The sequence below is a fragment of the Carcharhinus amblyrhynchos genome, chromosome 7 (assembly GCF_965287045.1).
Source record: "Carcharhinus amblyrhynchos chromosome 7, sCarAmb.v2.hapA, whole genome shotgun sequence".
NCBI classification, from domain to species: Eukaryota; Metazoa; Chordata; class Chondrichthyes; order Carcharhiniformes; family Carcharhinidae; genus Carcharhinus; species Carcharhinus amblyrhynchos.
In genome coordinates this window covers 69,782,372-69,797,858 of record NC_137330.1, presented here as the reverse complement: position 1 = coordinate 69,797,858, position 15,487 = coordinate 69,782,372, and the positions used below count along the sequence as shown (strand labels likewise).

Here is a 15,487-nt window from a genome sequence, read left to right as displayed (position 1 = left end):
TAATTTAGATACATATCTTCGGTAAAGCGGATTTTTCCAACTGTTTATCTTTTATCTTGGGTGTTTAAGTGTTATCCTTTCTTTTAATAAACATTTTAGTTCTTCACGTTTTAAAAGTTATCACTGGCATCCTGTGCTTTTAACTTTCCCTTCTCATTTCTACAACGCAATGAAAGCAGCTCATGACCAGATGAGATGGATTTCAAACTGAGATTGAGCTAGCTCAGCGTTAACATCAGCTGTGGTCATAGCAAGGGGAATAATCCTTTTCCTACATGAATATTCAAGCATAATTCCAATCTATTATTTTAGTAACCAGCTTTGTTGTTGTTAATTCAGCTCCTAATCTTATGTTTTCAAATATTTTAGTTCTGTGGTCTGGAGCTTGCCTCTAACTGTATTCAGCTTTATTTCCCTACCTAATTTCAAGAATATTCTCACAAGTGAATTTTCTGAACTGAACATTATGGATCACTTCCTTTAATCCTACCACCCCTGGAATCTGCTCAGACACGGAAAGATGTTGGCTGCAAAATTGGGCTCCTGTAATTTTAGCTTTATAGATAGTCTCATAGAACCATAGAATGCCTAATCCCTACAGTGTAGAAGGAGGCCATTTGGCCCATCAGGTCTGCACTGACCACAATCCCACCCAGACCCTATTCCCATAACCCCATGCATTTACCCCAGCTAGTCCCCTGAAACTAAGGAATAATTTAGTGTGGCCAATCTACCTAACTCACCCATCTTTAGATGGTGGGAGAAAACCGGAGCACCTGGAGGAAACCCGCATTACTTACCAAAGTGGTGTCTGCACGCGTGTGCGATCTCCTGGAGTGTCCATGCGAAAGTGCATTTTACTGAGGACATTAGCATGGATGTTACGAGAATGTAGCAATAGTAGGTAGTGCAGGCAGATTGTGCTGTCAGTCAAGTGTATATCACAGATTTCACTCGAGCATTGTCATTGTGGATGTCACCAGACTAGTTAGTGCCTTCTCTTAAATGTGCACAGCTTATGATGTATTCAGCTGCAGGAAGAATCCTCCCCACCAGTACTACTTATAGAGACTGTCAGTTGTTAGTTGCTGATTAATATCTACTGGCTATGTTTGATTTTTTTGAGGTGTTGTTTGTCCTGAGGAGTTGGTTAAATTTATTGAAGTCTGCAGGTGGTGAAAGCCTTGATTGCTCTGCAAGGCCTCTGGCCACATCACTTGCTCTCAGTCATGGTTGCCATAGTTGCAATTCCCCTTAGGCTGCAGCTTGAGAGGAAGATGGAGCAGAGACAGCCAAAAAGACAAACTGCTCGCAAAAGGGGAGGGAGGAGAGAAGGCATTTATCGGGAAACCTTAGCCACTTAGGGTCTTTCAGGACCACTTCTCTTACCTTCACCCAAGCAAGGAACAGTGTGTGAGTTGTTTGTTCTTTATGAAGAAGATGCTTATAGAACTCGGCCATTATTGGAGCCAAACCAGCAGCCTCAGTATTGGATGAGAATGAGACAGTTGTGGTCTCTTACAGTCTGCTGCCACCATATATGTTGAGGGTCTCGATGTAGATCTCAAGGAATTTACGTTTTTGCCATCTATGCTAAGCAAGATATTGAGAATGACGAGGGTTCTAGTTGAACACAATTACATGAACTTTATTATGAGCAGCAACTTCTGCATAGGCCCTGATTACATAGGTTGATTACTTGATTATATGCCTGACTCATCAGGTACACACAAAGACTTACTGATACTTATAGGATGGATGTCAGAGGTAGGTTCTTTACTCAGAGGGTAGTAAGGTCGTGGAATGCCCTGCCTGCAGCAGTTGTGGACTCGCCAACTTTAAGGGCGTTCAAATGATAATTGGATAGGCATATGGATAATACTGGAGTAGTTTAGGTTAGAGGGTCATTAGATTGGTTCCATTGGTCGGCACAACATCGAGGGCCGAAGGGCCTGTACTGCGCTGTAATGTTCTATGTTCTATGATACAGAGACACAGACAATAATGAACATCTAACATGGAATCTGTACCTTTTATTCTCCAGCCTTACACATGGTGATATCACTATGCAGCTTCTTCAAGATACATGTCATGTCTGCATTAACAGATAATATCACAACAAAGACGATACTGCTAGTGGCCATAAAGGTGTCTGTTGTCATGAATTCCTTTGTATCAGGATCATTCCAGACTGGAGCAAGCAACATACCTGGCATTTCTGTTTGCTGTCTATTGCTGCATTAGAGAGGGGACTAAATTATGTTTTCTTGGAACAGAAAGAAACAAGAAGACCTGCATGTGGCTTTCCCAGGATAGCAGGCTTCCCTGTAGTGCAGGGTGCCATTGACTGTGCAGACTTACTTTGCAAGTGCCATACCTTAATGCTGAGGTGTCTGTCAACTGCAAAGGTTACCATTTAATCAATATGCAGTTGGTGTGCAACTACTCTCAGCTTGCCATTGCAGTTGAATGCCTGTTAACCTTTCATTTTCATCCATGGGGGTGAAGATATGAAGCCTTGCTTGTCTTTTGCCAGTTAGATGCTACTGCTTCCAGTTTTGTGTGCAACTTTGTCTTGCAAGAGAAGATGCTGGAGGACCAGGTTAATTACTCATTTTAACCATATAGTGTTTACTTAGGAGAGAGCTTTTTTTAATAGACTAAAGGAATGGAAGGGAGTTTAGGTATGCAGAGTCATGTGACAATGTGGTTAATGGGAGTTGTTAGGTATGTACAGAGGAAAAACACAGCTTTTAGTCCTGGCTAGGGTTTGTTTCAAGACAGAAGTCTGCAAGCTGATCCCTCCACAAAACCTCTCTGAAAGCTTCAACACTATACTCATTATAGCAAGTATATTTATGGTTGCGAACTGTATTTAAAGTGGCCTTTGAGTCTGTAAGAAGAATGTTGCTTATTTGGAACTGAAACAGTGAGAAGTTAGAAATTAGAGTTATTTCTTTTCATATTTATATCTTGTTCAGAGGGTACTAGTTAAACTGTATTATTAACTAAAGTTTGTTTTGCTATAAAAGGTCCCTAATTTGTCAGTAGAATTACTATCCTCATATTTATGCCAAAATAGGAAAATTGTTGGAAGCCTGGCTTCCTAATGTAATCCTGGTCCAAGATCCTAACAGTAGAGATCAGGCACTGTAGATAACAGATAATTTAAAGGCCAATGACCAAAATTGTATGTCTCCCACCAAGTGAATTGAATGCTATCCTGTGCCATAATTTTCTTGTTCCTTGATAGTAACTTTTAAGGGGCGTTTCGACAAATACATGAATAGGATGGGAATGGAGGGATATAGTCCCCGGAAGGTAGGGGTTTTAGTTCAGTCGGACAGAATGGTCAGTGCAGGCTTGGAGGGCCGAAGGGCCTGTTCCTGTGCTGTAATTTTTTATGTTCTTTGAAATGTAAATCTACATGTAGTTTTGACATTTTTAGATTTGGCAAATAATATAAGCTGGTTAAATATATACTTCAGTAAGTTACAGAATTTGATACTGAAACTAGTTTTTAATATTCTGATTTTATAATGCCACATAACATAAACTAACCTGCATTATTCCATTGCAGTTCTAAGGAGAGAATTATACCAAAACATTGACTTCAGTTCTCTTTAGTAGTCTGCTGTGTGATTAATGGTTCCCACTATGAACTCAAAACTGTATGACTTATAATATGACCTTTGGCCATTTAAACCCCTCTCTGCTCCCTCATTCATCTGCACATCTGGAAGATTTGGTGTTGTGTGTGCCTCTGGCCTTCAGATTAGAATCTGCCTGGCTCAGGGATGTTGACTGAAGTGGGATCTAATACAGCTTCCTCCTTTCTTGATCTAACAAAACAAATGAAAATAACTCCATTGGAAGGCAGTGGTATTCCTGTTGTCATACAGCAAATGAAACATTTCCATTAAAGTTATTTCATACCATTATAGTTCTTGAAGGTTCTTGTGATGAAGCCCTTAGCCTTCAGTTGACAATTGCCCACAGTGGCATGACCGATAGATGAATGTCTCCAAATGAGGCTTTACAGGCACAGATCAGTGTTCCATTAATCTATTGTGCAGCCTTCCTTCAAGTGATCCTTGAACAAAATAATAATTGGGATTGTGGCCTTTGATAAGGAATTAATGTATGCAGTTCAACAGCTATTTAAAAACAAAACATCTTTTCCTCTGCTTTCCTAGCCCCATGGAAGTCATTGATGGATTTGAGACTTCAGTGATTGAATCATATGATTTGAAGTATTATAATGATGAATCATGTAAAATCAAATTATGTTAGATTTTATTCCACTACATGAAGCAGAAGAGTAAGACAGTCTGTAAATGTTATAAGCCAATTTGTGTGTGTGTGTGTGTGTGTGTGTGTGTGTGTGTGTGTGTGTGTGTGTGTGTGTGTGTTACAAATACAAAATGAAATATTTTATAAGTTGTTCTTTGATAATCCAGTTAGTTTCTGTTCCATGTATTTCAGCACAGGTGCTGTGTCTGTCTGTATGCACTTGTGTGTGGGTGGGGAAGCAACTTTGAAAGCTGTGGTGTATTTATTGCTACTGCTGATTATGCTGCATCTGGTTAGTTGGTAAGGAAAACAGTTTAGTTTTTCCTAGGTTTAAATCAATGTGCAAAGTCAGTAAGAAATATTTAAAAACAAAAAAAAACGACTTATGCCATATTAAAACATTCAAATTGGAATCTGTATTAAAGTGATTAGGTATACTGATCACATAAATAAGTAAGGGCCCTAGATTTTAATTGCCAGCATATTTCTGGCAAGAAACCACACTAGAGGATTAATTTCTCATCTGCCCACATCTGAGCGAGGCCCAGTTAACGTTAACGACTGGGACACATTTAAATCCCAGTAGCCTGCTCCCCACCCACGATGGGTAGAATGTTGTCAAAAAATCAGTTGTCTTGATGCTGCCCACTAATACAAGGTTGCTAAGAGTTTTCACATTGGTGAATGAGGGGGAGACAGTCAGGAGCAGGGGAAACACAAGCTTTTCTTGTGGAGCCCAGAGAAGCTAAATGATCAAATAAAATTAATTAAGCTTTGACAAATCTTTTCCACATTTTGACACAGCCTATCAAATACAGAAAAAGGAAAGGGATGATGTGCCACTTGAGATACACTAGCCCCATAATAGAATTCTTAAATAGACGTGCCACCATCTTTATCACTTCTGGAATTTTCCACTGAAAGTGACATCAGATGTACAGTAAACGTGTCTGACTACAGGAAGGTATATATTCTCATGAGATGTAAATGGCAGGAGTACATCACACAATGTACTTCTCATTAATTGTGACTTTGCAACGCAAACACTAGAAAGGTACTCGACAGTCCTGACACCCAGCCTTGCTCTGCTGGTGGAGCAGAGTTAAACTTTCAATTCCTGAACAATTGTCAGAAGATCTCCCTCAATCTCAGCTGCCCCAAAGGCTCTTAGCTGCATTATGCTCTGATAGCTGTGAGGGAACAGCTGCTGTTATTTTCTATTCGCTTATCCTCAAGTGTGCTCTCTGGCTCTGGACAAAGATTTTGTCCAGAATTTTACAGTCCCACCCACCACGGGAATCAGAGCAGGCGGGAGGTGAACCACGGAAAGATGCGTCGATCTCGGGTGGATTTTCCGATTTCGGGATGAGTTGAGGCTGGAAAATCCCACCCTTTGTCTCAAATATGCAAATTGTTTTGAATTTAAGAACTTTACTGGAAAGCCACATGATCATGACAGAGATTGTCTACAGAAATTTATGATAGCATTTTAAACAACTCGCCTGATGGAAAACAGACTGAATCAGATTCAGCCCCCAATTTACACTCTACTCCATGTCCGTGAAAGGGGAAAAGTTGAATTAAGTTTTAAAGTTTATTCATTAGTGTCATGAGTAGGCTTACATTAACATTGCAATGAAGTTACAGTGAAAGTCGCCTAGTCGCCACACTCTGGCACCTGTTTGGATACACTGAGGGAGAATTTAGCATGGCCAGCGCATCTTTCGGTCTGTGGGAGGAAAACAGAGCATCCGGAGGAAACCCACGCTGACATGAGGAGAACATGCAGACTCTACACAGACAGTGACCTTAGCCGGGAAATGAGCCCGGATCCCTGGTTCTGTGAGGCAGCAGTGCTAACCATTTTTTCACTGTGCGATAAAAGTTTTCAAAATCATAAGGAGTCTAGACAGAATAGACAAGGAGAAACTGATTTCTTTGGCAGAAGAGTTCAGAAATAGAGAACACGAGTGAATTGATTGATAAAAGAACCAAAAGGAACATGAGGATTTGTTTTTTAACCCAATGGGTGTCTAGGATCTGGATTCTAAGATCCACAATTAGGCTTTTCTTTTCATGCAAGGTTTTACCTTATATGAAAAGGAAAGGCCAACTGTAAATCTTACAATCTCCTGTTTAAATGACAATCAAAGATTGGGAGAAACCTATGGGAGTTCAGTTCTCTTACTACTTTCATCATTTGTCTATACAACTGTTCTAGGCGTGGGCAGTGTATTATCAGGGTCAGTTGGCTTGGTCGCAACTGACCCTTGATTGTCTATTTAAATATGGCATGCAGGCTGCCAATTACGGCATATTATGGGGGTGAGCAAAGGGGAGGGCGAGAAGGTGGCAGGGTAGGTAGGTGGGCATCTCCCTTCTGCCCCACGCCCCTTATGTGCCTCTGTTGCCCAACTAAAAACATGTCCAGTGGAGGTACATAAAATGCAGCCCTCTGACTTGCCATGCTGTTGAAAACTCATCCATACTGAGATGTACTTTTTCAGCCACATTTAGTGGGTAAGTTTATGCCCTTACATGGATTTCAGTGTCAATGGGAACAACATTGTAGTGCAATCTTCCAAACAGTGGGGTAACACAGATATAGCTTCTGGGTTTCCACACTTAATGGGGAATGTGCATATTCTGGAACATGCTGTCTGATTTATTCCATAGTCAATTAATGTTGTTAGCCTCACTATTATTCTCCTTGAAAATGCAGGCCATGTGTTCAACAATCGTGAGTAATATCAAACAGTCGCTATAAATATATAAACAGTCTTTTATGTCAGATATAAAACTCACAGTAGTTCCCTGCAGCTGGATTGGGTATTTTTTGGATGAACCTGGAATTATAGAAAAGTAAATATGGCAATCTACTCAATTTTCAAATGGTATTGGAATGAAATTGAATTATTCACGTGAATAGTCATCAGGATTAGATTTCAACTTTACTCCCTGTGATTTAATTTTTTTAAGTTAAATTCACCACATCTCCTCAAATTTATTTGAACACGTTCACTTTTTTTGTCACTTCTGAAGCTCCAATTTAATGCTATATGATGTAAGCAAGAAGTTACCTCCCTGATGGGATATAGTTACTGTACATTTATCAGAAAATTATTTGCGGTGTGCACGGTTACATAATGTACCTTATACAATATACAAAGGTTGAAATTGGTTCAACGGGCGACTTGCTCACTGGTTAGAGAACCCTGCAGAAAACCCTCAGCTCCATAGGGAAGCCTGACAGAATCAGCTGCCTTTCAGGCACTTAAATAGTTACCGTTTGGCCTTGTGTAAGTCCCACCTGCTGAGAACTGATAGCTAGTCAGAGGCCGGCAGCATCTCGTACTGCCAGATAGATGGCTGTTGGCAGTAATGCATTCACCAGAGACCCAGTATCATCATGAGGCCTCAGGTCATGAGTGAGTGAGGCTCTGCTGGAGATCGTGGGGTTGGTGTTGTGAAAGAGAGACGGGTAGGGGGCATGGACAGGGCTGTGGCTTTCAGAGGCTACTCATTTGCCCAATGTCAAGTCCTTCGATTAGTAGTGATAGTGAGAACCCTGCCCCATGCCCAGGAGGCCTGGGTAGTCTTTCTATGGTGTGGGAAAATCTCCGTTTAATTCCTGAGCCACCACTAAGTTCCGGTGAACTCCGAGATAATGGATGTCAATTGGTCCAATAATGAGTTTAATTTACATTCCGCTGCTAGCGGCTAGGAATCCTACATCCAGGAAAGTTCTGCTGCCAGCAGGAGACTGATATGGGGCTCTCCCATGACTAAATGGGGCCAGACGCTATGTTTGCCCTGTGACGGGCTGCATTAAATCCAGTCTAATAAGTTAAATGTGTTCTGGGTGTTTGAGTTCCAAATTGATTCTGAAGCAATTTTCCCCTGATGCATTGATGACATTAGAACTTTACATTTTGTTAAATGATGAATAACATGTTGATTGCTGCTTAATCACCAGAAATTCTGATGCTCAATGACCCTCTATGTAATTACCCGAGTATGGCTTATGGAACCATTGGTTGCATGTTTTTACTTGTGAATTATTTTCCCAGGGGTAGGTATGCACCAATTTTCCTTTTGAGTGAAGTGGAAAACATTAATTGTTTTAACTTTATTTTTATTACAGGGCTATAATGGAACATAAGGAACTGTTAAAGGTACCGTGGGATTGGCAGATAGGTGAGAAATCTTTTTTCATTCCTGTTGTCCAGGAGTTTGGTTTTGAGGGCTAGGGTTTTGGGATTGGAGGAGGTTATTAGGATTGTATCATTCTTGTCCTTCTGTGTTCCTTTCCATTTCTCTCAAACCTATAATTAATGTACATATTTGATGAGATGGCACACATATTATGTTATCCCCTTGGGCGTACTGTGGCCTGCTTGAACCCAGAGACTCTTACAGATGCTGAACATGACTTTATAATAACTTCTAAAATTTGCACAGTGCCGCTATCTGACCTCATGGCTGCAAGTGTCAGATGAAGTGACAATACTTATTCATCTGTGATGTGGGGCGCTATCTTACCAGCTCACTACGCTGTTCGATCGGCATGGTGAGCCAGTAAAATAGGGCAAAAAATTGGGTTCACCTCCAGTTTCTCACCTCTCACAATCTTGCTAGCCCCGTTTTGCCCGTGAAATAAGCCTCGCTGGTCGAGGTCTTCACTGGCAAGGATCACAGATTGTCCGCACCAATTGGGACTGGATGTTATAGCCTCACTGGTGGGACAGAAGCCCCGGGTGGCTGGGGGCAGGACCGGGCAGTGCCAGGTTGGCACTGCAAGCCTGGCACCCTGGTGGTGTCCAGGCGATGATCAAGGAGAGTATCAGCGATCGGGTAGGAGGGGTACCATGGCAAGAGTGATGATCAGGGTGGCTGGGGATGGTGGTAGCAGGATGACAGAGCTCTCAGAATACTGTGTAGAAACAATGTACGCAGTATACTGGGAGATCAGGCTGCCTTCACAATGGCGCCCCAGAGCTCAGCAGCCAGCTTCACAGGTGAGCTGAGACTCCATCCTGCCTACTTGCGAGATTCACATTACGGCTCCTGTTTTGCACAGAGTATCGTACGTTCCCATTACTTACATTGCTGAAAAAAAACAGTGAGAACACCTGCTATTTTCTCGCCCGCTCAAAACGTAGAATTTTCTTAAAGAAAATTCCACTTGTGGTGTTGCTCTACCTCCTCCTGAGGCTGTTGTGGCTAGGCAGGGAACGGCTTTTGGGTTTCTGAAAGCAAAAGCCAAATCAGAAGGAAAGGGTTGGGGTAAATCAAGGGAGATAGGTACAAAGCAAGAGGTCCATGGTCACATCACTGCAGCTTGTTCTTCATGCCAGACAGTAGAATGAGGGTGGTGTGATGTTGGGAAAGGAGCATAAGACAGTAGTAACATGCTGTCCTGCTGAAGGTTCTCAGTGTTAGCGCTCTGTATCTATGACATGGAGAATTGTCTGTTCCCTGGATCTCAGGAGATGCAAGTGTTCTTCTCCCCCATCTCCTCTTCTATTGTGTGCCACATTATCCTGCATGAGAGAGAGACGAAAGAGCAACAGCAGGAATGTTTAGGTAATGTGGCTGACTTGGCTGAATAGCTGAAAGCGGTGAGAGATGGGCATGGGGCTGATATAATTGGAGGATGAGATGGAGATATCTGAGTGCTAGGCCTAAGTCCTGAGTGCTGGAACTGTTGCTGGATGTTGAAGAGACTGATGCAATGAGAGGTTGATGATGTTGTGGGTACCAATACCAGATGCCCTTTGAGGAGCATTGAATGACCTTGACCACCCACATGAGGTGATTGAACTTCTCTCAATACTGCTGCCAGGCTGCCATGGGTGATCTCCTCCCATTGACCTCCCTGATCCAGTTCTCTTTGGATGGATGTCTTTAATGCTTTCCTGAATCCCACGAAAATATAGGGCTGAATAAAACAGAATAAAAACTGGGCACTCGTGCGCCCACGCCAATAAAATGCTGTACGCACTAACATCGGGTACACATTCCTGTCGTCATCATGCCAATTGGGATAGTACAGCAGGTAGTGTGTTCGAAAATTGGAAATCTACCCACCTTATTGAACTAATAATTTATTATGGTTGTTAATGTGCCAATGACCTAAATAATACACATTGGAAACAATGGCTGTGATTCTCCCACTGTGACCTGCAACTTTTCTGGTGGGTCGGCTGGGAGATGCACGTTGTTGGCCTTTTTCTGGGATTTGCGCATGCACCAGAAATGCATGCGCATCTCCCAGAACCAGAGAACAGTCAGAGTCCAGACCACGCTGGAAACTGGCGGGAAGAGAGGTAAGTCATTTGAAACTTTTTTAATGTAGTTTAAATATGTTCAGCGTGCGATTATTGGGAACTTGCCGGTCCTGATAGAATCTCCCACCCCGCCAGGAGTACTTCACTCTGGCAGGGTTTAGCGTAGCTCCCCACGTCAGGGAACTAGTGGAAGAACCCGCTGGAATGAAGGAGGGGGCAATCGGGGCCACTGGGAGTTAGGCAGGGAGGTGCCCCCTGGGCATGGGCACCCTGACAGGCACACCAACCTGTGCCCCTTGGCATTGCCCAAGGGGCAAAGTACCCATGCCCAGGGGGCACTTTGGCACTGCCCATCAGACAGTGGCAGGGGAGAGGGGCCTACTGTGGGCAGGGCATGGGGGTGATTGGTGGGGGTCCGCTGCCACTCTGTATGGCAATCGGTCTGAAATGAAGAGAGGGCAGAGATTGGGGCAGGCCAGAGAGGACGGGGGCAAGTATGATGCTCTGCGGGGAGTATCTGCCTCCCAAGGGGGATCTGACCCCGGCGGAAGGGGATGTGGCCTGCTGGGGTGAGGGAATTAGGGGAATCACCACTGCTGAGGGGGGTGGGCTCGACACTCTGGGGCGAGGGGTAGGGGGATGGCCAGGGCTGGCCTGTGAATTGCTGTGGGGGCCATGATCAGGCTGTGTGTTGGGGGGTTGGTCTGGAGGGGCAGCACTGCCTGGGTCCCCGGTTGGCCAGCGATCAAGTTGGCCATCAAATGGGGAGACTGACAGATTAGGGCCACTGTGTACGCACAGAGTTCCAGAGCTGTCACCACACCGATGGATTATGCAGGTACGCACAAAGTTCCCAAGCAGCATCCGCAACTCATACGTTCTGCATAATTCTCAGGCTCCAGACCAGGTGATGTCCTGGATTGTTTACTTATAGGTGACAAAAGTTACCCTGTTAAAAGCTATCTGATGACTCTAATGAGGACCTTGAATGACTTTTCTGGGAACCTTGGTGTAGCTGAGACCTCAAGGACTCTGCCACATTTGCAGGGTGGCAGAAGGAGCCTTTGTCACCATGGCAGTGGGCGTGGACTGTGCTGTGGTGGAGGAGAGGCTGCCACGATCAGAGATATTTCCTCATCCTCTGCCACAAGGTCTGATTGGTCCTCCCTGCCTTCCTGTGAGGAAGGAGTCAGGAGTTAACTCCATGTCCAGACTCCCAGTCACCCTATCGCCCTGGCTCTGGGCCTCTGATCTCAAAGCCAGGGCGATGGTATGGAGGTCAGAATGGATCATGTCCATAATACTTTTGCTTTGCCCCTCAGGACAGTCACCAGTCCGTCCATGGAGGAAACTTGGCACTGAAGAGTGGGTGAGGCAGTGGTGTATTGGTATTGCATTGAGGTTTATGCCAATGTTCTGTAAGTGTGTATTGGTATTGAGACCCAGGGTAATGCTCTGGGGACGTGGGTTCGAATCCCAGCATGGCAAATGGTGAATTTGAATTCAAAAGAAATCTGGAATTTAAAGTTTGTTGAAGATCATGAAACTGTTGTTGATTGTCGCAAAAACCCATCTGGTTCACTGATGTCCTTTAGAGAAGGAAATCTGCCATCCTTACCTGGTCTGGCCTATATGTGACTCCAGACCCACAGTAATATGGTTGACTCTTAAATGACCTCAACGATGATCATACGACCATAAGACATAGGAGCAGAATTAGGTCACCCAACCCATCAAGTCTGCTCCGCCATTCAATCATGGTGGATATTTTTCACATCCCCATTCTCCTATTTTCCCCATAACCCCGATCTCCTTATTAATCAAGAACCTATCTATTGCTGTCTTAAAGACACTCAATGACCTGGCCTCCACAGCCTTCTGTGGCAAAAAGTTCCACAGATTCACCATTCTCTGACTGAAGAAATTCCTCCTTATCTTTGTTTTAAAGGATCATCCTTTTAGCCTGAGGTTGTGCCCTCTCATTCTAGTTTTTCCTATGAGTGGAAACATCCTCTCCACTTCCACTCTATCCAGGTCTCACAGTATCCTGTAAATTTCAATAAGATTCCCCCCTTATCCTTCTAAATTTCAACGAGTACAACCGTTCCTCATACAACAAGCTCTTCATACCAGGAATCATTCTTGTGAACCTGCTCTGGACGTTTTCCAAGTCCAGCACATCCTTCCTTAGATATGGGGCCCAAAACTGCTCATAATACTCCAAATGGGAGCAATAAATGAAATAAACAGTGCACATAGTCTGGATGAACACCTCTATACTCTGGGCCAGAGCACGCAACCCCTCGGAATATCCTCCATGCATATCACGTGGAACTTCCAGCAGCTGCTGCCTCACAGACAATTCCAGAGGCTCATCATTCAACAGAGAATATGGATTACCCCCAGTACTCCTCTGACAGCCTGAGGCCTACTCCATCCCACTATCTGACAGCTGTGCATGTGAATGTGAAGTGACTTCACCAGATTATGCCTGCCCTTGTCCCAGTGCTGTAATCCCTGCTGAGGTGCCAGTGTCTGGTGCTTGGTGAAGGGGGAAGATGTGATGCTGCATTCTCCAATGTCTCTTCATCCTTGAAGGAATAGTCAGACTGACAGCTCTGTCAGGTTCCATAGAAGAGGCTACATTTGTGCAGGAGACAAGAGAAAAGTGTGTTAGTTGCTATTTGAAAATACCCAATTGGTGTGTAAGGCCACAATATTCAGCACCATTAGAATAATTCTTAATATATGATGCAAAGGACTTGCCTAATGGATACAGCCTGGAAGAGGGTGCGGAGGGACTCATCATCAAAATACAGGACTGTTCCTGCTCTTCTTCCTTGCCTCTCCCTTCACTCACTTGTCTCAGCCATTTATGAAGACAAACATGCTGGAACTGAACAGCTCCTCTATGTTAAGATCTTGCAAGCATTTCCATGATCAGATTGTACACCATCTGTGCGCACTTGTAAGAAACAACTCAAACTCTGAACATTTCAATACAATTTGCGTAAGAATCACACTTATGTCAAGCAATGCCTGATTTATCTCCACCAAATAAATGCTGAATTTAAGTTGAAGACTCACATTTGCTGGGCCACCTAACACTAACCTGTGACAGGTAGACTTTGAATTTTAACGGCTGTCACCTCCTTTCAGGTGAAGGACACTGGACATCCAGCCCTCCAGCTCTGATTGGGCAAATGGGAGAAAGAGATTTGGCCTTGCGATCTTAAACCCACCCTCAAGCTCACAATTGACTAACTGCTGTTTTATACAGCATTGGAAAGTCACCTAAGAACATAAGAAACAGGAGCAGGAGTAGGCGATCTAGCCCTTCGAGCCTGCCCCGCCATTCAATAAGATCATGGCTGATCTGAAGTGGATCAGTTTCACTTTCCCCCTTTCTCCCCATAACCCTCAATTCCCCTGTCTATCAGAAACCTATCTACCCGTGACTTAAATATATTCAACAAGGTAGCCTCCACCACTTCAATGTGCAGAGAATTCCAGAGATTCACCACCCTTTGAGTGAAGAAGTTCCTCCTCAACTCTGGTCTAAACTGCACCCCGCCCCCCCCCCCCCCGCCCTTATCTTGAGGCTGTGCCCTCTAGTCCTGCTATCCTTTCTAAGCAGGAAGAATCTCTCTACTTCTACCCTATCTATCCCCTTCATTATCTTATACGTCTCTATAAGATCCTCCCTCATCCTTCTAAACTCCAACAAGTACAGACCCAGTCTATTTAGTCTCTCTTCATAGTCCAAACCCCTCATCACCTACTTTGAGATGTGCATCTGTCCCCACTTATTCAGCCTATAGTCTCTCTTCCTACCTGACTTGATAACTAAGGCCTCTAGCACAGCATCGGTGAATCTAGGAATGCTCTGTCTGTGACATCTGTTTTGTTTTCAATTGTAGACAATCACAAAATGGCAGTCAGCAGCATCTTCTTTTCATTCAGCACAGCTTCCCTTAAAAAAAAAGGACATGTCTGCCTTTAGGAGCTCGAGGCGTACTGGTCCCTCAAACACTTAGGCCTTTTGGTGATAATGGAGTCAGCAAACAGCATGGAATCTACTTGACTGAACGCTGCAATCAGGCAAATGATGAGGCAGCAAGAAGTTTGTGTGATGCCAACCTGAATGAGAACAAATATGGATGACCATGGCCAAAAGTAAATGCAGTCAAATTTTTAATCCAGAAAGTGTGATGTTGCATTTATTTTACCTTGATAGCAAAAGACTTTGTATCTGCATGTGTCCATAGGCCTGTAAGACATGCTGCATGTTCTCTGCCTTAAATTTCAAAATCACCAACCAGTTCATAATTGGAAATGCAAACAGTGATTGGACTTTTCTTGCAGTTACAACGATTCACATTTTATCAAAAAAAATCACATGAAATGTACTTTTCAATCTTACATTGATTCTTCCACCCAGTGACATTAATACATTTGTAACATAAAACAAGACAGAAAATAAAGAGTGTAAGAAATTTATGAACTATCACACAGTATTATCTCAAGTCTTCAGTCTTATCTTGGCTCTCTCCAATGCCTCACACCACATGAGGCAGAAAAGCATGTATTTATTCCTGTTGACATACCTAGTTAATCTAGAACAGGTCACCAGCCTGTCACTAGAGGGGTGTCATTCCATGTCAAGATGGCTGACCAGGAAGCTCTCCCGCTCTTAACGCCTGCCGTAGACGTATTGGAAGGATTTGGAAGTTGATAATCAAGTTGTTCGACCACATTTTGAACCATATAAAAAACAAAGAACATTACAACAGAGGAACAGGCCCTCCAAGCCTGCACCCACCATGCTGCCCGACTTGACTAAAACCGTCTACCCTTCTGAGGACCATCTCCCATCATATTCATATATTTGTCAAGACACCCCT

The 15,487-nt window shown here is 43.6% G+C and overlaps 1 protein-coding gene across 1 annotated transcript in view; it reads left to right on the top strand.

Moving 5' to 3' along the window:
* slc35f1 (solute carrier family 35 member F1) overlaps positions 1 to 15,487 on the top strand; it is a 334,841-nt gene that overhangs the window by 267,520 nt on the left and 51,834 nt on the right. The window contains exon 6 of the mRNA XM_080193321.1: positions 8,438 to 8,490. Within this exon, the coding sequence (XP_080049447.1) occupies positions 8,438 to 8,490 (53 nt within the window). The remainder of the gene's footprint in view (positions 1 to 8,437; positions 8,491 to 15,487) is intronic.